The following is a 26,689-nucleotide window of genomic DNA, read 5'->3' on the forward strand; positions in this document are numbered from 1 at the left end:
AGGTTAGATTATTTACAGTGTTCCTCTTACTGGTCTCTTTCCATAAAGCCATCTTCCATTCTGTTGCAAGAGTTATTTTCCTAAAAGATCTGTCGCTTCTCTGCTTTAATATTCTCAATGGCTTCCCTTTACTTATAAAATTCAACTTCCTTAGTAAGGAGCCTTTTGAAAGATGATCTCAACCTATTTTCCAATGTCACATTTCACATATCCTATGCTTTATTCAAATCAGATTACTCATCACCCTTGAAGATGCAGTTTCACACCTCCATGATTTTTCCCATTCTTTACTAAGTGGAATGCCAGCAGGATGGAAAGAGAAGTGTAGGAAATGGACACATATTGTGTGGTGAAACCCTATATATCTTTCCAGACCAAACTCTAGTGTCTTTTCTCTAAAACTTTCTCCAACCTAGCTAAGTGATATGATTTATTTTGTACTTTCACAGTAATTTGTTAATACTACTTAAACTACTCCATGTTACTGTGGTTAATTTCATAGTTATCTGTCCCTTTTAGAGTGTGAGCTCTTTATTAATCTAAATTTATTTTAGGCATTTCTGAAAATCCAGTACCTGGAATGGTACCTAACACAGTAGATGCTCAACAAATGTTGTGAATTGAATTCCTTTTACAACCAACCCCTTCCACTAAGTATTTTCTGAACAACCTCATTTATTGTCTTTTGTCTATGTATATCCATTAACTACATAACTAGTCAAATGCAAACAGATGCATACAACATGTTCTTTATAAATTTCAATGAATTTTAACTGTACTATCTATTAATAGTCACAAAGTTTTATTTGGACGGTATTTCTTTTACTGTTGTTGTTTTGGAGAGAGGTGGAAATAGCAGTTGATATGATTCCATCTTATTTTTGCCAGTATCTTTTTAAGTTTTTAAAAACCCATCTTGATACAATCCTCTAGCAACACCTGCACTGTCCTTCACTCAAGAATGGTGAAAAACTTACAAAGAGATAGAAATACAATTAAAGAGTAGATCTGACCTCCCACTCAAGAAAACTCTTATATAGAACCATAGCAGCTTTTTCTTATTTAACTATGTTTTGTTTAGTACTAAAGCATATGGAAGTGAAATGATTGTAGAAACTAAAGTATCTTAAGACAAAACCAATTTTATACAAATTTACAGATGGAGCCCTCACCTTATTGAAACTGCTTATTTTTTGGAATTCAATTGATTTTTCCCTATGAGAAGGGCATGGTTATACTTTCAGGGAAAAGGAATGTCTTATTTTCTTAGGGCAACTAATCTTTTTGCAGGGGGAGGGGTATGGTTGACATAGTTAAGTATATTCTCTTTTCACTTTACAGTTTTCCTTATCCCAACAATACCATTTCCAAGGTTTCTAAACATCAGGAATAATAAGGAAGTGTTAAGATGAAATGTGAATTCGCTTAAGCTAAAATGAATGTTACTATGCTTCTTGCTTAACAGTAAACTTTACTTGTACAGAGACTAAGCATTTTTTTAGTATTCTGATACAACTAACTACAAATACTTTTTGAGATTTGGATAAACCTTATTAAATTCATCAGTGAAGACTTGATCTCTCCAAAATACAAATTAAGAGAACATGTTAGCTGCAAATGAATTGAAAAATCAAGAGTTACTTATATAACAATTTGTATCAAAATCTATAAAATGTTTATCAACGTGGTACTCAGATATATATATTAGTATAAAATATATTACATTATTATAGTATTAGAAAAGTATAGTGTAATTAGTATAATAGTCCAAAACATAATCTGTCTTTCCCAAAATATAGTTTCCATAAACTCATCATGACTTTCTATTGTGTGAATTCTCTTGAAAGAATTGAATGGAAATGAAAATACATATTAAAATAGAATCATCAGTTTTGGGGCCCACCAATATTTAAAGTGAGCCTTTATATTTTACAATTTTAATTTATACCATTTCATACTTTTATTATTTACTTTACTAAAATGAAAATTTAGTGTAAAATAAATGGATGTGGTTTAAGGAAATATCTATGTTTATAACATATCAATTCTTTATGATAAAATGTTAATACTATAGAACTCAAATACTGTACACGTTCTAAACATGGTTTTAATACATCTCAACAAAACTGCTAATAATAGTACCTATATAATTATTTTAATAATTTACTAAAATACTATGCAATTATTTTATGAAAAGGTAATTTTTCTCTGTCACATATGGGAAGTCATTCAAATTATATATATCAATATTTATATAAATATAAATATACACACATGTATATGTGTGGTTTTTCAGGCATGAAAGCATTACAGGAAATTTTATTAAATTTAGCTTTTCAACAGCATTCACTTCCTGGAAATACAAGTGCAAGAAGAACATGTGTCTGATTTTATTCCTATATGATTTTTGCAGTATTTTCTTAGCATTTAATAGTTATTTTAAATGTCTACAACTATTTAAAATATTTTAATATTTTACTATTTAATAAACCTACATGCTTTTTCCAAGTTCCCAGTGCTTTCTCATGCTCATTTTGAAGATTAAGGAACTTTTCTTCATTTTCTTTTACCTTCTCCCTTTGCAGCTCATTATCTCTTTCAAGGGTCTGCAATAAAATTAATTATCCAAAAAATAATCAATACCACATTAATGAATTTTGATGTGTTTTATGTTGCTTGGACCTTTGCTTCTAACATGCTGAAAGTGCCATACAGATCAGTGATAATGTGCTATCTCAACAATAATTTTCATAAATTAACAGAAAGGTGCTTATAGTTTAGTTAACAGGAAATAGGGGGAGGTTATGAAAAAGAAATGGCTATAAAAGGGTATAAAAACATTGCCATTATTCAGTTTCACTGCATAAGTTTTAATGTACTGAAAAAGTAATATAAAGTACAGCACTGAAAAATATGAAATGTAGCATAATCCAGCCCAACTCTACTACAAAATTTTAACTACCACAGAACATTTTTTCCATATCTGTTTATTTTAGAAATTAACTAGCTAAAAAACCCTTAAATACAATTTTAATTTTTAATTTCAAATTAACACATTTTTAGTACAGCTTCAATATTTACCATATGAACTCATTACTTCATAAATTAACATTAATATAATCACTACACCCCCTCCAAAAAAACCTTTAAGACTAAAAAATACTGTTTTCTAAGACAAGGATTTGAAACGTATTAAATTATTGTCACCAATATTTTTAGGTTTCTTCAATGTCTGCTGATAATCCAAGTAAACTTCTGTTAAAAAAAAATAGTTAAGAACTCTACCTACATGTCTAATACATCTGGAATTTTTAAGTTTATTTATCATTAGGAAAGCTATGTATGTTCAAAGTAAACATTTCAAGCCACACAAAGGATATAGAAAGAAAAGGTAAAGTATTCCTCTGTCAGCTCTCCAATTCTCCTCCCCAGAGGTAACCACTCTAGCAGTTTTTTGCGTTGCCTTCCAGAAGTTGTCTCTAAGCATACTAGTACATAAAATATGTCTTTTCAAATACAGATGAGACCATACCATACATATTGTGTTCTTCTGCAATGTTTTTTCTTAAAAAATGAATATTTCTTGCTTACTTTCCATGCCATAAAGTACAGATCTATCTCATTTTATTTTATTTTTTTTATTTTTTTAAATTTTTTTTTTTTAACGTTTATTTATTTTTGAGACAGAGAGAGACAGAGCATGAACGGGGAAGGGTCAGAGAGAGAGGGAGACACAGAATCTGAAACAGGCTCCAGGCTCTGAGCTGTCAAAACAGAGCCCGACTCGGGGCTCGAACCCACGAACTGTGAGATCGTGACCTGAGCTGAAGTCAGATGCTTAGCTGACTGAGCCACCCAGGCGCCCCCAGATCGATCTCATTTTATTTTTTTATTTTTTATTTTTTTTTTCAACGTTTATTTATTTTTGGGACAGAGAGAGACAGAGCATGAACGGGCGAGGGGCGGAGAGAGAGGGAGACACAGAATCGGAAACAGGCTCCAGGCTCTGAGCCATCAGCCCAGAGCCCGACGCGGGGCTCGAACCCACAGACCGCGAGATCGTGACCTGGCTGAAGTTGGACGCTTAACCGACTGTGCCACCCAGGCGCCCCTCTATCTCATTTTAAAGGCTTCACAGTATTCTATTTAAATTGTATCCACCTGTTCTCAGTTGCATCTAGAGTATCAATACACAATGACATTATTATGCAAAATTATGGAAATAGCTAATAAAAAGCATTTTACAGTTTAAACATCAAAATTCTCCTTTAGCACATAAAGGGCATAACTGCACTTTAATAACTTTCAATGAATGCCTATTTTGACTGCCTCTACCTCAGGATAATGTAAATATATATATTTTTAAAGGTTTATTTTTTATTTTTGAGACAGAGAGAAAGAGAGTGTGTGCCTATATGCAGGGGAGGGGCAGAGAGGAGGGTACAGAGGATCTGAAATGGGCTCTGTGCTGACAGCGGAAAGCCCGATACAGGGTTCTAAGTCACAAACGGTGAGATCATGACCTGAGCCAAAGTCAGACATTTAACCGACTGAGCCACCCAGGAGTCCCGATAATGTAAATATTTTTATAGAAGTCATGTGTTCCTCTTAATTTACATGGAACATAATAGAACAGTTTCTGAATATTTACAATGCATATATTTAATAGATGCTTACTATTTTAACATTCTGACAAATACAGTATCTGTATTGGTAACTTTCAACCAGCTTTTTAATACTTCATTCTTAATATGAACATGTAGTTAAGGATCACTGGGCACTTGAAGAAAGTGATATTTTAGAAGATATACAAATCAAAGTTTAGAAGAGATGTGAGAGGAGATACTACAGTATCTATCCTAATAATAATAAATGACCAAGAGCATTATGTTCTTAAAACGGTGTATTACATATGTCAATCATTTCTTGTCCCGACCCATACCCTCATCTAAAAGAAACTACGTATTATCAGATACTTTCTCAGTTTCCACTCTTTGGAGACTTTCCATTCTTCCATTACAATTTGGACCTATTGCTCTTTCAGTCCACTACACTGATCAGGTGATCACTGAGGATTTCCTTCTCTCTTCTGGGATGGGTCTCCAGTTTCCTAGAGCCTATTGTTTCCTCTTTCCTGGTTTATTCTCTTGTCTTGGTAAAGAAACTTTCCATTACTTCTTGATAAGGGAGATACAGGATGCTTCTTTTGTTGAGGACTTAAATGTCTGAAAATATCTTTATTCTACCAATACATAGTGATTTGTTTGGCTGAATACAGTACAATTCTGCTTTAGAAATCAATTTCTCTCCAACCACTGAAGACATGGTTCTATTATCCTCTATCTTTCAGCACCGCCAGTGAGAAGTCTAAAGTCATTATGTTGCCATTCCTAGTCTTAATCCTTTGTATGTGACCTACTTCTTTTTTCCACAAAGAGTTTTAGAATCTTCTAAGTGTGTATTCAATTTCATAATGATAGGTATTGGTGTTGAGCAAAACAAACTCAAATTCTTCAGTTCTAGGTTACATTCTAGTAATTACTTCTTTGGTCATCCCTTCTTCATTTTCTCTGTTCTCTCTCAAACTCACTAAATCTCAGGGACTGAACCCCTAATATTCTTTCCCTCCTGTTTTCCATCTTCTTGTCTTTTGGTTCTACTTTCTAGAAGATTATCTCAATATTATCCTCCAAACTTTGCACTATACTTTTTATGTCTCCTAAAATATTTATTTTAAGGGTTCTCTTTTATTCTATCAGTGTTTCTTTATAGACTCCTAATTCTTGTTTTGTGGATTAATAAATATGTTTCTCTTTACTGAGTATATTTTCTTAGTTTCTCCAAGTTTTTTTCTTTTGTTTTGTTTTCTTTTTTTTCCATCTCCCTGTTTGTTTTGCCTGATTTGCATGGTGGAGACTTTCTTCACTATGCCTAGTGATCCTTAACTGCATGTTTGTATTAAGAATGAAGTACTAAAAAGCTGGTTGAAAGTTTTGTCAAATGATGGGCTTCACTGTAGATTGATCTGGCTGAGCTAGTTCACTGGGAGAGCTTAACTGCAGTAGCTACAGTCTTTTCTCTTGAGCAAGTTAGTTTCCCAAGAAAGGAATCTTCCATTCTCCTGCCTGGAAGTGATAAGGCTAGCTGTCCTCTAAATGGGGAAACAGAGCAGGGAGGGCTCAGATATCAGTGTTTAGACTTCCCACTCTGTTCTCAATATAACAGTCTCAGTAGCATATTGGTACAGCATTTGGCACTTTTAAATATTCCCACCATGGGCAAAACTACCATTAGTTTAACTACTAGTTTAGTAACTAACTACTACTAGTTACTACTAGTTACTAACTAACTACTACTAGTTAACTAGTTTACTTACTAACTAGTAGTTTACTAACTACTAGTTTAACTAACTACCATTAGTTTAACAAGCAGCTCACAAATGACAACAGCTCTGACAACCAGCAATCCCTACTATAAGCGGTCACCAGCAAACCACTGGATTTCCCAACCTGTTGTCCCTCAAACTCTCCAGTGTAAATCTCCAATCTTCTGTCAAGCAGGAGACAGGCAGTGCCTTTTTGGGCAAGGTAGGAAAGAGAATTTGGAGGTATGATAGCTTCTAGCTTCTTATATAGAAGCCTTTGGCTTCGGGTGCACACCAGTTTCTAGAGGCACACGATGCTTGCAATTCCTTAGCATTTTTGCACCTTTGCCTTGGGTTTCTACTTTCTTTCATTTGCTAGGTAAATTACAAATTTTCCATCTGGTTCCAACTTTCTTTTTAAATTTTTTTTTTAATGTTTATTTATTTTTGAGACAGAGAGAGACAGAGCATGAACGGGGGAGGGTCAGAGAGAGGGAGACACAGAATCTGAAACAGGCTCCAAGCTCTGAGCTGTCAGCACAGAGCCTGACGCGGGGCTCGAACTCACGGACCGCGAGATCATGACCTGAGCCGAAGTCGGCCGCTTAACCGACTGAGCCACCCAGGCGCCCCTGGTTCCAACTTTCAAACCTTAATTTTTATTGTTTCCTTATATACTTGTCCTTGTGGATTTACTGTCATTTTATTTCAGTTTTAGAAGGAAATAGAAGTGAATGTGTGGGTTCAATTCAACATGTTTAACCAGAAGCCTGGATCTGGCAATATCTGAACTTACAAAGATTCTGAATTTATTCATTGTTAATCATTCATTAATTTAATAAAGTTTAATGAGCTCCTACTCTGTGCCAGATACTCTTTTAGCCCTTATGCTAAATGCATGAAAATGTTACTGTTCTCATGGAATTTACTCTTTCAGAAAATTATTTGTTATTATTTGCACCTGGATTAACAAATCTGAAAAACATTTTGAAAAACTCGATATTGTGGAAAGTCAAAATAAACCATCTGTTAATATTTTACTATACCAAAAACTAAGTAACTTATTCTGGTTAATACTACGACTATAGGAGCAAACTAAGTAAACTATTCTTGTTAACGCTAGGCCTATAGCAGTATAACTAGACTCATATCTAGACTAAACTATGATTAAATTATAGTAGGAAATATTGTCTATCATGGGAATTCAGGTCTCTATGCTCCAAACTACTATTAAAAAATGAGACAGATGACAGCATGATTGCAGAGCACTGAAAAACAGTAGGCCATTATGAAGAGTAATGATCCCTTTTAATACAGGTGGAATTAGAATGCTCCTTGAGAAAACACTTGAGATATCTATGCAGCATAATCTGCAGCAACAGTTCAACATTAATATTTTGTTATACTATATATCAGTGGTTCTCCAACACCAGTCTACAAACAAGTACTGATCCATGACAAAATGTCACTAGTTCATGGCAAAAAAAAAAAAAAAAAAAAGTCTTTATAAATCATCAAATGTCTTTTCCTGTAAAAGATTATCTTTATTCTGAGATCATATCCTTAATATGTGGTGTAAAAATATTCTTTTTTATAAAATGAAAGTGATAGTAGATGGTGTTTATTTTTAATATTGTTACTTATAAAAATAAAAAGCTGACAATTCTATCCTGTTCTTGCCAATACTTTGCATGAAATTTCTGTATGACATCTAGTTTCTCTACATACTATCAAGGCTCAAATAATAATGGTACTAGTTACAGAGAGAGGCACCTGGATTATCTAAGATATTAGCACTTATAGTTAAAAGATCTTGGAACTATAGTTAAGGTCATGATTAATTCAGTGTATATATATAAATATATATTAGTATATATTCACATGTTTCTTATACACACACACACACATATACACTTCACACCCAACAAAATTAAGCAACACAAAAACATTGCATTTAGAACTCATGAACAGCAATTTAAAAGTTGTAGTTTTCAAATAACTGATCTAACAAAAGTGGCAGCTCTCGTTAATCTAGGAAGAATACATTAACAATGTAATGTAGAGATAGTGCTGGAGTAGAACCAGGACAAAAATTTAAATTGAGGATTGCCACTAATTAAGAAGCCTTAAACTATATTGCTTACACTTTCCGGATCTCCAGTTCATCATGAAATGAAATGATTGGATTGGCTGATTACTAATATTTTGTTCATCCTAAAAATCTGTTTCAACTCCTCTAAATGGACTAGAAAACAGTCACGGTAACTGCTACTCATAAAGAATTTGGGTAAATTCTATCCCATGTTTCTTGCGATAAGGTTTAAAATATTAGAGAAAGTCCCAGCTATCTATCTGTAGGTAAGTAAAGGAGGTGGGGGATACTTGCTTATAGCTGGACTTTCCGAGATTTTTCACTAGTCTTACTGGAAGAGGTGAAGAGGTTAAGAGGAAGGAGGAGTTTGACTCTGGCATACCTCCTCCCTCTCTCTCTTCCAGGTCTAAATTGTTTTTGTTTTAAGTTAATTTATTTTGAGGAGGGAGAGGTGCAGAGAGAAAGAGAGAGAGAATCCCAACCAGGCTCCGTGCTTTCAGCTCAGAGTCCTGCAAGGGGGCTCAATCTCATGACTGTGAGATCATGACCTGAGCCAAAATTAAGAGTTGGATGCTTAACCAACTGAGCCACCCAGGCGTCCCTCCAGGTCTAAGTTTTATAATATTAGGGGCAGGCAAGAGAAATAAAAAAGCCAAAACTCTCTTTACATAATTAGTCATAGAACATCAATGATGAGGAAACAACTCTGGCATTGTTCAGGTTAAGTCTGGCTCCAGTCAATGATGATGAATTCAACATACTTTGTGGGGCCCAGTGCAAAATTTAAAAAGCACGGAAAAGGTGCTATTGAAGATATGAAAATACAAAACTTTTTCTTTCCTTCATGGTCACGCCCCCTTTCTCTCTCTCCCTATGAGCTTATCATGTCATCGTGCTTTTTACTTTCTATTTAATGTCATGGGCCCCTGGGCAAAGGGATACTCATAGGGCAAATTCAGATCCTCACAGATGCCTGAGGGCCTCACCGTACAACTCAACACTAGTAGATCCACCAGCTACTGGGTTCTACCTCCTGCAAGCTGCTGGACCCATGTATGCCCTGGCTGGGGTAAAAAAGTCAATCTTCCTGTCCCATGGGACCTCTGCCCCAACCCATGGCAGATGGGTAACCCCCAACAGATTGCAAATGCCAGGCAGGGATACATCTCAGTACCTGGATTGAGGACTCACCCCCTACCAAGTCACCTACCTAATGTGCCAAGGTATTGCCAACCTGAGACAGATGATGCTGCAGACATATGCAATGGACCCAGACCCTCCCTGCTATATTTAGCCCTCCACCAAACATAAAGAGCAACAGTAGAACACAAACCTCTCCCCAGGAACGTGACCACAACAGTGGTGGAGCAGAAGCAGAGAGGATGAGGCCAGGCAGGGCCTAGCATACCAAAGTATGGCAGAACCAGCAGCCAAAAATTCATCCTGAGAGGCAGTAGGAGACACAGCAAAGCCTGAGCTGAGGCTCCAAGACTCCAGTGCATGCTCCATTTTCCCATCAGACTTAATTTACAAAACATAAATTTAAAGATGAAAATTTCAAGACAGTGAACACAGAACATTAAACCTGAAGCAAAAAGCCCTTCTGAGTATGGATCCCTATGCAACTGCACTGGTTATATACCCAGGAAGTTGGCCTTGGCCTCTGCTGATGGTGGTCTTTCCATGGGAAGTGATTGTAGTTTTCTCTCTTTTTTTTTTTTTTAAGCTTATTTTTGAGAGAGAGAGAGAGAGAGAGAGAGAGAGAGAGAGAGAGAGAGAGAAGGGGCAGAGAGAGAGAGAGAGAGAGAGAGAGAGAATATCCCAAGTAGGTTCTGCACAGGGCTGGAACCCACAAACCGTGAGATCATGACCTGAGCCCGAATCGAGTCAGATGCCCAACTGACTGAGCCACCCAGGTACCCTGTGATTGTAGTTTTCTTGAAAAATGTTCAGCTTTACCTTCATTTCCAAGATTTCCTTCAGAGGAACACAAATATCTTCCACTGGCCACCCCAGTGGAACATGTCCCCACCTCCTTCTCTTGACTTAGACATCCAATCACTTGGCCAGGGGGACACAGAGCAATTTCTGCCCTTCCACTAACCTCCATGTTCCTTCATGTGGAACCAAGAAACCACTAAATGTCTCTCTTCTGCACCCTTACTGGGCCATACAGTATTAGAACAAGCATAATACACTTCAAGCCCCATTGGTAAAGATCACTTCAAAAACTTTCCTCCTTGAAATTTCTGGAACATAACTGTGCACTAGTCTATATGCTCTTGGTATAATTCCAAACTTCAAAAAACATATGCCAGTTCTTCCACATGAACTTATCACATTTTATTCTACTGCCAACACCAGAGTGAACCTTCAAGTTTTTACAGCATCTCAAGCATCCATCCACAAAACAAGATGGCACTTTCCCCTTTTTGTATTCCAATCTTTACATGATTTTCATATAGACTCTTTCACTTAGCTTATTAGGGGAAATGTATGACCCCTCCCAACTAGGGATGTAATAGAAAAGCCTCTCTTATGCAACTGTTACTCCCAAAACATCAGTGACCATAATTTCTTCCTCTCTCCATTTTTTTTAAAATATGGAAATAAGATGATGGTGTGATTGCTGTGATAACAGGGCCAGTTCTACCTAAACCCATGAAGAGGGGTCTGCCTCAATTTCTGGGAGTTCACTGACTGTTCTCTTAGAATATGGTGACACTTATCACCTTCTATTTTCAGTTTTGGTCTTTGCCACAATTCTAAGACAAAGAAAAAAAATCTCATCCAATCTGTTACAAAATTAAGTCAGATACTTGATAAAACTTAACACTTAACTAGTGACTTAAATTTAAGTTAAAAAAAATATATATATATACACACATATATTCATTACTTTAGACATTGATACCAAGTTGGTGAAGAAGGCTGTATCTTACCCCTAAAATTCAAAATGATCCCAGATAAAGTTGGGCAGATAAATGCAACTAAACAGGTAAAGCTCATTAGATATAAATACACTATATCTATATCTATGTATCTATATACAACCTCATTATTTTCTTTCAACACCTTCAACTCTGCTTCCAGTTCAGTATTAACTTCAGTTTGATGCTGAAGTAACTGCTGCATATGTTGGAAAGAAGTGATGATATCCTTTAAAAGAGTATAAATATATTAGTTGAAAAAATTTTGTAGGTATGTTTCTAAATTCATTCTTAAAGTACTTTTTCTAATTTCTTAACTTATTATCTTTATAGTTTAATTTAAATACCATAACAAGATACTGAAATAAACTAATAGCGTATTTTACTAACTTAATATCTAAAATAACTTGTATAATTTCTTACAAAGTACTATTTCCAAGAGTTCTTCAAATAATTAACAAAGTTTTTTGAAATGGACCATGGATTATGAGACACTACTGAAAAATGTGAAGAATTCAAAACTAAAATTATTGTTGGCTTGTCTTAAAAAAGTAAACATATCACTACTAAAATGTCATACTGCTAACGGGCTAAAATGTCATGATATGCATTCATAGTGAAATGGAAGAAAAGCAGAAAAGAAAAAAAAGAAACAGAACTTTTCTTTCATGGACCTTTTTTTTAAATAGAAAAATTATAAATATCAAATAGATTTAAATGAGAGTATAACATCCTGTAAATGTATGCTCTAAGCATACACACATTTCAGTAATTACCTGCTAGGGTACCAATGGTCTAAACTATCAAGGAAAAAACTGATTTATTTTTATCCTTTTTATTAATTAAATATTGTAATATTTTCCCAACTTTATTAAGATATAATTGACACATAACATTGTGTAAACTTAAGTTGTATAACATGATGATTTGATACACGTATATAGTGCTAAATAATTACCATAAGATTAACATCTCTACCACTTCACATAATTCCTATTTGTGTGTGTGTGGTGAGAACATTTAAGATCTACTCTCTTAACAACTTTCAAGTATGTAATACAGTACTGTTAACTAAAATCATCATGCTGTACATTAAACCCCAAGAACTTGCTCATACTAGAATTGGAAGTTTGTCCCCTATGACAAACATCTTCCCATTTCTCTGATTTGTTTTTTAATGGGAGCATATGTGAGACCTGATTATAAAGGTTCACATGTATCCATTCAAATGACCCTGAATGCTTACTATGTGCTAGCAACTGACCTACACATGATTCCATTTGTTACTGAACTTGTTTATTTCTCACGTTATATCAGTTTTAAAAATATTTACTGGCTTCCAAAATATCTTATGATTGCTTGCCTGTTTTTCTTCTTGAATATGCGTAATCTCTTCATTAATCTTCTTATTTAATTCCAATTCCTTTAAAAAATTGAGTAATTTTAAAGTTATGACATAAAATTCAGAAAATTCTACATTTAATTCAGTGCTCAACAAGTTTAGGAGTGTCATGACCCCTTACCACCCCAGAGTACCAACCTTTGTTTGCTGGGGAAGTAGTAGTTCTAGTGAAAATAAAGACTGTATTAGACACCCAATACAGGCTGGTGTACAAATTTATAAATATTAATGTTAAAAAAACTACAAAATTTCTTATCTCCAAAAGCTTTTCTGGAGACACCATTGTATCATAAGATTACCTGACACTACATTAAAGTGGAAATAAAATGGTTATAGACAAATTTTATTGTCTTAAATTCTTGCTGATAATGGCAAAAATTACCTAGAGTGAAAAATAATTCATAATACCTTTTTTTTACTAGATATATTAACTTTACAAAGGAATGCTTTTATATTATAATCCTGAAATTCTCATAAATTTTACAAAAACAATTATATAAACATGAATGCATTTAATTAAATACCATGTTGAATCTTTCTTGGAGTTCTTGAAATTTTTGTTCTTTAATTGTTAAATGGATGTTTTCTTCTCCTATCTCTTGTTGACATGTGACCTTGGACTTTATCAAGTCTGAGGTAACTTTTTTAAGTTCCTTAAGAAATATAAACAGAAAATTCAGTATAAACATTTCATCACAGCAAGGTACTTTTCTGACAGTTTTAAAGACCATTTTAAACCTATCATTTAAGACAATATTACTGGTCAATCAAGGTCTATTTCCCCTAGTTCTGTTGCAAGATAATTAGCCAAGGTGGGAATGCTATTTGTGGCTATGACCATAGACACAATGATACAAGGATAGAATGCAGGATTTTTTCCTCTTAAAAAGAGCACACAAACCAAATGAACTAACCAACCGGAAGTAGGGTGTTTTCATTTATTACTTATTTAACAAAAATCTTCTGAGATAAAAAAAAGAAAATAAAAGATTATCAGTTTCCAAGTTTGTTAGCATCTAATAAAAGTTTCTGTAAGAAATAATCACAATATAATGTGATGACTGCTAAAGTATAGGAATGCACAGAAACATAAAGAAAGAAGGAGTTTGGTTGAGGGCATCAAGAAGGCACTATTAGGAAAAGCGGTTTCTGAATGGAGTCTTCAAAGATAAAATTGCAAAGAAGGCAAAAAAGGAGTACACATTCCAGACAAAAAGATTCTACACATACAAACATGCAGAAACATAAAAGAGCATGGTATTTTTCAGGAAACCAGAATAGGATATAGTTGGAGCTTATATGTTATGGGTAAGGGGGAGGGGTAGAGTATGTGTGATTGTGGCTAGAAATTTGACAAGATTCAAATTTTGAAAGGGATTTGTGGGCCAAGATAAAAAGTTTTAATTTTATCCTCTAGTCAATGAGGTAATAATTGAAGGATTTGGGGGCACCTGGGTGGCTCAGTCAGTTAAGTGTCTGACTCTTGATTTGGGCTCAGGTTATGATCTCAGGGTCATGAGATCTAGCCCCATGTTGGGCTCCATGCTGGGCATGGAGCCTGCTTAAGATTCTCTCTCTCCCTTTGCCCCTCCTCCCTCTCAAAAAAAAAAAATTGAAGGATTCTGAGTAGGAGAAAGACATAAGATTTGTAACTCAAAAAAATAACTCTAGCATCACTGCAGATTATTAGAATTGCAGGGGATATAAAAGAAGTCTTCATTTGTGAAGTTACATATCCATTGAGCTTAACAGATATCATCCAAACACATTATAATTCTGAAATACCAACTTCTGAATTGGTGTATAATTTATTATACTGCTGTTCTGTGTATACTCACTATATTAAACACTCAAGAATGTGATTTTCACATTCTTAACTACACAGTATCTGAACTCCCTTTGAATTCTGGAGGAATTCTACAAGAGTCCACTGCCCACTAGAGAAGCCAGACATGGCAGATACTAGCTTTATGAGCATGAGGCCAGACTCTGCTAATCAGATACACCTGTCCTGGATATTGGATCAGAAACTAATACCACAAAGAACAAGAACTGTTGCAAATCCATCTGTTGACAGTCTGCAGGGGCGATGCTAGTAACATCAAGTTTCCATGGGCAACAATGACACCACAGTAGCGTAGCAGCATCATTACAGTCAATAGTGACAACATACAATACTCAGGACTGGAAGTTGATTTTATGGCATGCTCTTCAATACTGCATAGGTTCCCTTTCTGACCATTTTCTAAGTCTGAGATGACCAACATCTAAATTCCTTTGCTGGGGCAACTGGGTGGCTCAGTCGCTTGAGCAGCTGACTTTGGCTCAGGTCATGAGCTTGCACTTTGTGGGTTTGAGCCCCACATCAGGCTCTGTGCTGACAACTCAGAGCCTGGAGCCTGCTTTGGATTCTGTGTCTCCCTCTCTCTCTGCCCCTTCTCCACTCACTTGCACGTGCATGCTCTCTCTCTCTCCTCTCTCTCTCAAAAATAACCATTTAAAAAAGTTTTAAATTCTTTTGCTGACAAAATCAACTTACAGTTAAGAATCCTAATACACTTCAACTTTTAAAAGATGGTATGTAATGAAAAAATGCTCATCATCACTCATCATCAGGGAAATACAAATCAAAACCATAATGAGATATCACCTCACACCTATCAGAATGGCTAAACTCAGGCAACAACAGATGTTGGCTAGGATGCAGAGAAAGAGGAACCTTTTGCACTGCTGGTGGGAATGGAAACTGGTGCAGCCACTCTGGAAAACTGTATGGAGGTTACTCAAAAAAATAAAAATAGGACTGCCCTATGACCCAGCAATTGCACTACTAGGTATTTATCCAAAGGACACAAAAACGCTGATTCAAAGGGGTACATGCACTCCAATGTTTACAGCAGCACTATTGACAATAGCCAAAGTATGGAAAATCCCAAATGTCCATTGACTGATGAATGGATAAAGAAGATGTGATACATACACATACATACACACACACACACACACACACACACACACACACACACACAAAATGGAATGTTACTAGGTTATCAAAAAAAATGAAATCTTGCCATTTGCAACAACATGGATGCAACTAGAGTGTATTATACTAAGCAAAGTAAGAGAAAGACAAATATATGATTTCACTCATATGTGGAATTTAAGAAACAAAACAAATGAACATAGGGAAAGGGAAGCAAAAATAAGATAAAAACAGAGAGGGAGACAAACCATAAGAGACTCTTAAATACAGAGAACAAACTAAGGGTTGCTGGAGGGGTGTTGGATGGGGTGATGGGCTAATGGGCTAAATAGGCGATGGGCATTAAGGAGGACAGGGTAAGGGGGAGGGGTTGGGATGAGCAGTCAGTGTTGTATGTAAGTGATGAACCACTAAATTCTATGCCTGAAATCATTATTAAACTATATGTTAAGTAACTTTGATTTAAATTAAAAAAAAGAATTTGTTAAAAAAATTAAAAAAACAAAAGACTCTAAGAACTGAATAAATAATAACAACTCTTCTGAAGGGGAAAAAAAGTTCATTAGGGTCGTAAGACTACAGGAAATTTTTATTTTCTTCATTGTACTGATTAGCATTTTTTTCAAAATAAACACATTTCTCACATATCAGAGTACAGCATATACACATATGTAATATAATATAGCATATAATAGAATACAAAGCCATGGAAACAGGTGCAATCACTTAGAGTTATTAGTTAGAAGACAGAAGATGGCAAATGACTGAGTCCTAAAGAACTCCAACACTCATGGATTAGAGAAGAAGCTAATATTAGAAGGAAGTACAGTCAACTGAGGTAGGTGGAAAATCAAGAGTGTAATATCAAGGAAGCTGAAAAAGGAACAGCAGAAAATAGTGCTGCCAAAACTTCCAGAGTTCTTCATGTTATAGCTTCAGCTGCCCAGAGAAAACTTCACTCAATCATAACTCAATACCTAGTTCAAAATCCAGAAGAAAGGATTAACTGGTCTTAGTTCACATGTCCCTTTTAGATATGTGCACTGCCTAAAATGACTGCTAAAGTAAAACATGGGTCAAGAGGGGCGCCTGGGTGGCTCAGTCGGTTGGGCGGCCGACTTTGGCTCAGGTCATGATCTCATGGTCCGTGAGTTTGAGCCCCGCGTCGGGCTCTGTGCTGACAGCTCAGAGCCTGGACCCTGTTTCGGATTCTGTGTCTCCCTCTCTCTGACCCTCCCCCGTTCATGCTCTGTCTCTGTCTCAAAAATAAATAAATGTTTATAAATAAATAAAAAATTTTTTTTTAAAAACATGGGTCAAGAGACAGGACTTCATGCTTAGAAAAGCAGGCAAATTAATGGCTGGTACAAAGAGAACAATCAGCATATACTGAATAATGAAAGAAGTCTGAACAAAGAAGGCAGGCCTTGAAGAATGAGTAATATACTGGATTTTCTCCATTTGTCTCTCCTGACTCACTCTCCACCCTTTCTCCATACTGTTGTGTCCCCTGTGTGCTGATATCTGTGGATGTAGCAGTTTTTCTTGCTTCTGGCTGGGTTCAATCTCTGGAAGGCACCAGTAAATCAGTATCCTGGGAAGACAGACAGATAGAGGTATTTCCCCAGTTTTCTCCCTATATGGCCACGAAATGACAATAGCTCTGTACCTTTGCCAAAGGTCACAGCTTCTGAATTCAGCTTTCTTCTACAGCTGTGCCTATAGCTCTCTCCAGGTTCCCAGTAGCTGCTTCCTTCCCTTTCCCCTGGGGTTTATGTGGTATAATCATTCCCCCACTGCTTCTATCGCTGTGGTGATTCATTATCCCTGTTGGTTCCCCTGAACCCTGCCCATAACTTTGTAAACAGCTTCTTCATCAAACTTTTCTCTTTTACCTATTCCAATGTGCCATCTGTTTCCTGACTCAATCCTGTTTAATACAAGTAAACTGAGAGAAGGCATTTCGAGTGTGGAAAGGAGAAATGGAGGGGAGCAAAGGCAAAAAAAGAAAGGCATAGTGAAGAATTATAACAATTGCAACAAAGATTTTGCATTAAATAGAACAGAAGATGCTTAATAAATAAATGTAGAATGTGGCCAGACTTTGGAAGTTCTGGAAGGTCAATTAAAGAAGTATGGGACTAAATCATATGTTGTATACCTATACTTACATAATGTTATATGTCAATTTGTCTCAATAAAGTAGAAAAAATTTGGGACTTGATTCATTAGGCAAAAGAGAAGTTATTCAATCTATCGTTCCTTCTATATATACTAAATATCTAGCATGTCCAGCACAGAGAAGCAATGCATTACACTAGTAACCTAATAAAGTTAGTTTGGCAACAAAAATGAATAAAAACCAAATAAAAGAACTTTGGCTAAGGGGCTGTTTTATTAATCCAGGCATGAGATGATAAATGTCTATATTACTGAGAAATGGAGAATGGAATATATGAGATATTTTAAGATATAATTGAGTAGACAAAGGGAATGAAGAAAAAAATTATTCCAGAATATCTAGGTGAAGCTAGGAGAAATGAAAATAAAAACCATAAAATGTGGAAGAGAAAGCATGAAAATGGAAAAGAAATGGAAATTCTACTTCACTGATGCAATAGATGAAAATGTATTTAAGACAAGAAACAAGAGGTTAACGATCTGAGACTATCAAGCAAGCGAAGAAAGCACAAATCACTAAGCCTGAGCCAGAGGTTGTTATTCTTTATATTTATATCTTTATATCTATATCTATACCTATATATAGATATAGATATATGTCTTTATATAGATATATATATAAAAGTCTTTCATTCATGTTTTTTTTTTCAAATTATAAAAGGCTACCCATGATAAATTCCCCCAAATGAAGTTCCAATGTCCTAGCAATGGTTCATCTTCACTGTCAGCAAGAAGATTTCCTTTGAAAGGAGAGTTGTATGAATTTGGGGGATGGCCAGGGGAGAGAGGAGGGATGTTAAGAATGAAGAATCAATCCAATATGTGCTCTGCTGACCCTGAATTTACAATAAGTCATAGAAAGAGATGACCCTTCAGGTAGCTGAAAATATAGAACTGATATTAAGGGAAATGTGAGGCTGGAAACGTAAAGTCATCTGCATGAAGTGAATCACTGAATCACAGAATATGAGCTAACTGAAAGAGATAATATGAGAAAAGAATAACAGAGACCTTAAGATAGAACTTTGGAGGAATGGAAGAAAACTGATGATCAGGGAGCCAAAGGCATTTGTAAAGAACTTTAAAGGGCACCTGGGTGGCTCAGTTGGTTGACTGTCCAACTCTTGATTTCAGCTCAGGTCATAATCCCAGGGTCATGAGACTAAACCCCACATTGGGCTCTGAGCTGAGCATGGAGCCTGCTTAAAATTCTCTCTCTCCCTCTGCCCTTCTCCCCAGCTTGCACTCTCTCTAAAATAAAAATAAATAAATAATTCTTTTAAAAAAGACACTTAAAAAGTGAGTTTATCACACAGATGATATAAAATGAACCCATTTTACATTTTAGACATCCAATATTTTGCAAAACACAATATTCTGTAATTAAAACACAAAGTGTCAGCAGTATCAATTAGGATGCTTTGGTTACAGGTATCAGAAAACCATATTTAAACCATCAAATACTAAGGACATTTATTCTTCCGCATAACAGGGAGTCCAAAGTTGAGCAGGTTCTTCACTTTTATTCAACATAGTACTGGAAGTCCTAGTCCCAGCAATTATACAACAAAAAGAAATAAAAGGGATCCAAATTTGTAAGGAAGAAATAAAACTCTCACCATTTGCAGATGACATGATGCTATACATAGAAAATCCTAAAGACTCTACGAAAAAACTACTAGAACTGATAAATGAATTCAGTAAGATCACAGGATACGAAACAAAAACAGACACAGAAATCTGCTGCATTCCTATACACTAATAATGAAGCAGCAGAACGTGAAATAAAGAAAACAATCCCATCTAGGTGCATCTGGGTGGCTCAGCTGGTTGAGCATCCAACTTCAGGTCATGATCTTGCAGTTTATGGGTTCAAGCCCCACATTGGGCCCTGTGCTGATAGCTCAGAGCCTGGAGCCTGCTTCAGATTCTGTGTCTCCCTCTGCCGCACTCCTGCTCACACTCTGCCTCTTTCTCTCTCAAAAAAATAAATGTTAAAAAAAAAAAAAAAAAAGAACAATCCCATCTACAATTATACCAAACACAGAGGCACCTGAGTGGCTCAGTTGGTTAAGCGCCTGAGTCTCGATTTCAGCTCAGGTCATAATCCCAGGGTGGTGGGATGAAGCCCCATGTTGGGCTCTGCACTGACAGTGCAGAGCCTGCTTGGGATTCTCTCTCCCTCTCTCTGCTACTCCCCCACTTCTGTCTGTCTGTCTCTCTCTCAATAAATAACAACTTTAAAAAATAGACACATAGATCAATGGAACAGAACAGAAAACCCAGAAATAATTATATGGTTAAGGGGCTCTTGGGTGGCTCAGTCAGTTAAGCGTCTGACTTCGGCTCAGGTCATGATCTCACAGTTCGTGGGTCCAAACCCCATGTTGGACTCTGCACCGAAGGCTCAGAACCTAGAGCCTGCTTTGGATTCTCTGTCCCCCCCTCTCTCTCTCTGCCCCTCCCCCACTTGTTCTCTCTCTCTCTCAAAAATAAATATTAAAAAAATAAAAAATATATGGTCAGGTAATATTTGACAAAGCAGGAAAGAACATCCAATGAGAAAAAGTCTCTTCAAAAAATGGTGCTGAGAAAACTGGACAGATACATGCAAAAGAATGCAATTGGACCACTTTCTTACACCATATACAAAAATAAAATCAAAATGGATTAAAGACCTAAATGTGAGACCTGAAACCATAAAAATCCTAGAAGAGACCACAGGCAGTAATGTCTCTGACATCAGTTTTAGCAACATTTTTCTAGATATATCCCCTGAGGCAAGGGAAATAAAAGCAAAAATAAACTATTGGAACTACATCAAAATAAAAAGCTTCTGCACAGCAAAGGAAACAATCAACAAAATTAAAAGCCAACCTACAGAATGGGAGAAAATATTTGCAAGTGACATAATTGATAAAGGGTGAGTATCCAAAATATATAAAGAACTTATAAAACTCAACACCCAAAAACCAAATAATCCAATTAAAAAATAGGCAGAAGACATGAACAGACATTTCTCTGAAGAGAAATTTAGATGGCAAACAGACACATAAAAAGATATTTAATATCTCTCATCATCAGGGAAATGAAATCAAAACTACAATGAGCTATCACCTCAGGCCTGTCAGAATGGCTAAAATCAAAAACTCAAGAAACAACAAGTGTTGGCAAGGATGTGGAGAAAAGAGAACAGTAACACATTGTTGGTGGGAAAGCAAACTGGTGCAGCCACTGTGGAAAAGAGAGGGGGGAGGAGGGAGGGGGAGAGAGAGAGAAAGAGAGAGAGAGAAACTTAGAAACAGACTCTAGAGAGAACTGATGGTTACCAGAGGAGAGTTGGATGGGGGGATGAGGATGGGGATAGGTGATGGGGGATTAAAGAATGCACGTATGATGAGCACTAAGTAATGTATATAACTGCTGAATCACTATATTATATTCCTGAAATATAACACTGTGTGTTAACTATACTGGAATTAAAATTAAAAACTTATTAAAAAATTAAAAAATTAAAAGTTGGGCAGGTTCTTGTGTTGGTTGATTCAGGGACTCAACGACTAGGATATTTATTAAAGACTAGGTATTATCAAAGACTAGGATATTTTTATTTCTCCACTTTCCATTCCCGGGACTGTCCTCATTGTTCCACTGTTGAGACTATAGGAAGAGGCCAATATAGGTACTGCATAGCAACTGTGTCTTCCTGGAACTCCTGAAGAGTAAGAAAATTTTTCTTTGAACCACTTCCTGCTGGCCAGAACTAGATTACAAGCTCATTCGTGAACCAAACACTGGCATGAAAAATGGAGGGTATATTAAGTGCCTTAGAGACAGACTGATCATATAAGGTGGACTGGATATTGGGGGAATTGTCACAATGTCCACTACAAGAAAAATTTCAGCTACATTGTAAAATATACAGGTTGTTTAGACTATTACTTACTACAAACATTACATAGTACAATAGAGGATAAATGGAGAGTATTTTTTACAAGCTGATTGACCTTAAGTAATTCACCTACTCCCTTGAGGTTTTGGTTCCCTTTCCAAAAAAAGGAGAGATTGGATCCAGTTAATGGTTTTTAAATTGTGCTCTGAGAAGTCCTAGAGGTTCCATGGAGACCCTTCATGGCTACTAATAGAGGAGAAAGAGCCCCTGGTATATGTCCAGTGTTCCTCCAACGCTTCCTTCAATCACAACAGCTCTACCTTATTTATCTTAATATTGAGCTTCCACATCTCACACTGAGGGTTCTGCAGCTCAAATAAAGACAAAAACCAGATTAGATGATCCATATGATTCCATGAAATTTAGAGATAATCTGAAGAAGATAGTCTGGAGAGAACCAGATGTTATAGAAATAGAAAATAGTTCAAGTGTGAAGGGAGAAAGAACAGTTGATGAGTCAGAAGGAATTTCAGACTTTATTATCTGATAAAGGAATTTAAAGGCAAATGATGCTGTGTCTCAGTGGTCTTGAAAGGCTATCCAAATAAACCACCTATAGTTTGTAGTACAAAAAAGCTGAATCCATCAAAACTGCCTTAATCCTTACCAAGTAACAATGATCCCATAAATTTCTATGGTGTGTTGGACTTTCTGAAGTGTTTTACCATGCATTTATTGTTTTATATTTATTTCACATATATAAAATAAGAAAGGCAGAAATCATTATGCTCATATTTAAAAACAAGAAAATAAAAGGGGGAAAGAGAAAAGCAACACCCGTCCATATACATCTGGGTCAAGTACCTCTTTGAAATGACTATAGTTGAAAGGTATAGTTTTTTTTTTTAATTTTTTTTAAACGTTTATTTATTTTTGAGACAGGGAGAGACAGAGCATGAACAGGGGAGGGTCAGAGAGAGGGAGACACAGAATCTGAAGCAGGCTCCAGGCTCTGAGCTGTCAGCACAGAGCCCAACCTGGGGCTAGAACTCATGGACCGCGAGATCATGACCTGAGCTGAAGTCAGCCACTTAACCGACTGAGCCACCCAGGCGCCCCGAAAGGTATAGTTTTAAAGAAAAAGATAATATGATGAATAAAGATAAATAGAATAAATGAGAAATATTATGCAGGGAATTATGTGTTGGCAGGAGGAGACAAATGGACTGGGTGAGGTAGTGAGGACTGAAGGACTAGAGGTAAACAGAACAACTTTGAGAGTGTAATAGTACAGATGATAGAAAACAATGCTCTGACTGGAGAAAGAGGAGGGCCAAATGAAAGAGCCCAAAGGAAGCAGTAGTTAATGATAAAGTTTCAAGGTAAGGACATACAGGTCTATAGGTCTTTATTGTCAAGGCATATAAGGAGCTGGTATTTCAGGAGTATTAATAGTTAACAATTTCCTCTTTTAACAAATATATGATTTCTAACAGGGAATAAGAAAGTGAAGAAACTTATGTGAATAAATTGCTTATACTGCCATTACTATCAGTAAAATGGTTCTAATTGTACATTCTGTAGCCAAACAGGTTCCAATCCTGACTTTAGGTAACTTATTTAACTTCCTTCTGTATCAAGTTCCTCATCTGTAAACTGGGAATATAATTTTTTTTTAATTAAAAAAAATTTTTTTTAATGTTTATTTATTTTTGATACACAGAGAGACACAGCATGAACAGGGGAGAGGCAGAGAGAGAGGGAGACACAGAATCGTAAGCAGGCTCCAGGCTCTGAGCCGTCAGCCCAGAGCCCAACGCGGGGCTCGAACTCACGGACCGCGAGATCGTGACCTGAGCTGAAGTCGGACGCCCAACCGACTGAGCCACCCAGGCGCCCCAGGGAATATAATTTTTTAAAAACTAACAAAGTGCCTGGTGTGTAATACTCCATGCAATGTGTACGTTGAGTATCTACTATGTGCTAGACACTGTTACCTATTATTACTACTAAGGTGAATCTAAAGGATTCTAGGATTATTTTCTCTACTTTTAAAATAGTCTGAATTCTTAATAATGGTATAATTAAATATCCTTTTATTTATTTAAAGAATTAAGATTCCTTCTTTCACAGCTAAAAACAATAAGAATTTTCCTGTAGACCATGAGCTCCTCAAGGAAAGGTGCCATGTTTTATACTTATCCCATAGCAGCTTAATACATTCAGGAATCTAAAGGGAACTAAACAGGGGCACCTGGGTGGCTCAGTCAGTTAACTATCTGACTTCAGCTCAGGTCATTATCTCGTGGTCCATGATTTCAAGCCCTACATCAGGCTCTGTGCTGACAGCTCAGAGCCTGGAGCCTGCTTTGGATTCTGTGTCTCCCTCTCTCTCTCTCTCTCTCTCTCTCTCTCTCTCTCTCTCTCTCTCTCTCTGCCCCTCCCCCACTGTGCTCTCTCAAAAATGAATAAATGTTAAAAAAAAATTTTAAATAAATAAAAGTAACTAAACATTATAATGACTCTAATAAGAAAAAAGTGATGAACATGATTATGAAAAAAATGTGACTTATCTTTACCTAAAATAAGATTTAATGAAATCAAATGGGATCAGATGGGATTGAGCCCTGCATCAGGCTCCTGGAGCCTGTAGCCTGGTTAAGATTCTTGTTCTCTCTCCCTCTGCCCCAGTGTATTTTTTTGGCTAGAAAATAACTTTGCTGTAATCAACAGCCCTAAATTTTTGACCTTAAAATAGGTTAATTCTTCACTATAAGTACAGATCCAAGAATATGCTAGAAAACAACAATTACAGAAATAAGATGGTATAATAAAACATTACTCTAGAACTAGAGGGTCTTTGACTTAACAAACTTATTGAACAAAATAATGTATTGCTCTTATTATTTCCACCCTGGATAAACATTTAAAAACAAGGGTTGGGAGCTAAACTGACTATGGTTACTGAAGGGTATTAAAAAAAAAAAAATCTAGTAATTTCAGCAATTAATTTAATTTCTTAAAAATTTATGGGATGCCTGCGTTAAGCATCTGACTTCGGCTCAGGTCATAATCTCACAGTTTGTGAGTTCAAGCCCCGCATCGGGCTCTGCACTGATAGCTCACAGCCTGGAGCCTGCTTCAGAATCTGTGTCTTCCTTTCTCTCCCTCTGCCCCTCCCCCACTTGTGCTCGCTTGCTCACTCTCTATCAAAAATAAATAAACATTTAAAAAAATTAGGAGATTAATTCAAAGGAAAATATGTGTTAGAGGACCTTAAAGTTTTAATCTCAATTCAGATTTACAGGATATTTGGCTAATTTTTATATTGTTACTCAGTATTTAGTCAAGTATCATCTGAATGTTAAAAGCAAATTTTTGGGGGCATCTAAGTGGCTCAGTCGGTTAAGCACCCAACTCTTAATTTCCACTCGTGTCATGATCCCAGGGTCATGGGATCAAACCCCAGGTCAGGCTCCCTGCCAAGTGTGGAGCCTGCCTGAGATTCCCTCTCCCTCCCTCTGCCCCTCTCTCTGCTTGCGCCCTCCCTCTCCCTCTGAAATAAAAATTAAATAAAATTAAATAAATACAAAATAAAAACAAATCTTTTGTGCTCAATTGATTCTTTTTAAAAAAGCCACCAATAATACTGGATTTAAAATAAGGTACATCTTTACAAAATGGTGTTTTCAAAAACTTGCTTTCAAGCTGCTTTTTTTGGTGCACTAAAATGATAATTTTTAAAATTTGCAACAATTTTTTAACTTTTAATTTTTTATATTGTATTTTCCTAAAGCAAGATACACTTATAAGAAGTAAACAAACATTCTAATAACTTAGAAAGTAAATTATTGGATGCCTTTTAATGCTAGTTTCACACTAATGATCTAGTCTAGTTTTACTCCTAAGACACAACGTTCTACTGATAAAAGTATAATTAAGCTGAAGTGTATGTCACTAAAACTTATATTCACATGAAGTGGCTTACAATTATCTGAATTAATAAAGGAAAATCCTTTTTCTACAAATTATTTCTTCTGTCAAGGTTATAAAGTGCAACAAACTCCTATGGCTTTCTACGCTTTTCAACTGAAAACATAGAGCTGTTGTAATTAGCTAAGTTTTATAGGAGATACTCTAAAATGCATCAATTCCTATTACAATAATTGTTCTGAAACAAGAAAGTGGGAAAGGGGAGGGTAAGAGTGAAAATCCAGTATATGGCTGACAAAAGTAAAAGCTAATCATTTCTTATGTCTTTCTTTTTCTTATATTAGTTACTTAATCTTAAGAACATAATAAATTAAAATCAGAGACCTCCATGAAATGATTTTCCACTGAAAATATGCTTTTGATTTTATAGCCCTTATAGCTTTTAAATATCCTGAACTTTTAGTACATTGTCTGTTTTCTAACCATTTTATTCAAAGCTGTTAGCACAGCGAATAAACAGCACAAGCTTTGATCTCATTAAATTACAACTTATAGTTCCTAGAGTCATAAATATTGTGCTTTTTTCCTTTACCCCTCCTTTTCTGGTACAGGGTAGTCTGTTAAATATCACTATCTCCTTGAGTGCTCTGACGTTTACTCAGACAAATACCAGAGGTTATGAATGCTGCTCATAGATAGTATCAGGAATTCTTCATGATTGCCATAATAGTGAACCCAGCATTCAAAACTGTAATATCTAGTTTAATCTAACAGCTAAGTTTGGTCTATTTAACTTTGCTTCCCCCCCCCCCAAAAAAAAAATCCATCTCGTCACAAACCAATAGCTTAACTGTTCTAAATAAAATCATAAAACAGAATAAAAAAATAAAAATTATCTTTGGGAAAATGATT

General features: G+C 35.9%; 1 protein-coding gene across 5 annotated transcripts in view; it reads right to left on the bottom strand.

The window, feature by feature from the left end:
- Positions 1-26,689, bottom strand: part of CCDC73 (coiled-coil domain containing 73) — a 175,364-nt gene that overhangs the window by 20,552 nt on the left and 128,123 nt on the right. For all 5 annotated transcript variants that reach the window (XM_045039108.1, XM_045039107.1, XM_023239733.2 and 2 more), the window contains 4 exons: positions 13,313-13,441; positions 12,750-12,809; positions 11,511-11,615; positions 2,496-2,606 (listed from right to left, as the gene is read on the bottom strand). In XM_045039108.1, the coding sequence (XP_044895043.1) occupies positions 2,496-2,606; positions 11,511-11,615; positions 12,750-12,809; positions 13,313-13,441 (405 nt within the window). The remainder of the gene's footprint in view (positions 1-2,495; positions 2,607-11,510; positions 11,616-12,749; positions 12,810-13,312; positions 13,442-26,689) is intronic.

The sequence above is a fragment of the Felis catus genome, chromosome D1 (assembly GCF_018350175.1).
Source record: "Felis catus isolate Fca126 chromosome D1, F.catus_Fca126_mat1.0, whole genome shotgun sequence".
Lineage (NCBI taxonomy): Eukaryota > Metazoa > Chordata > Mammalia > Carnivora > Felidae > Felis > Felis catus.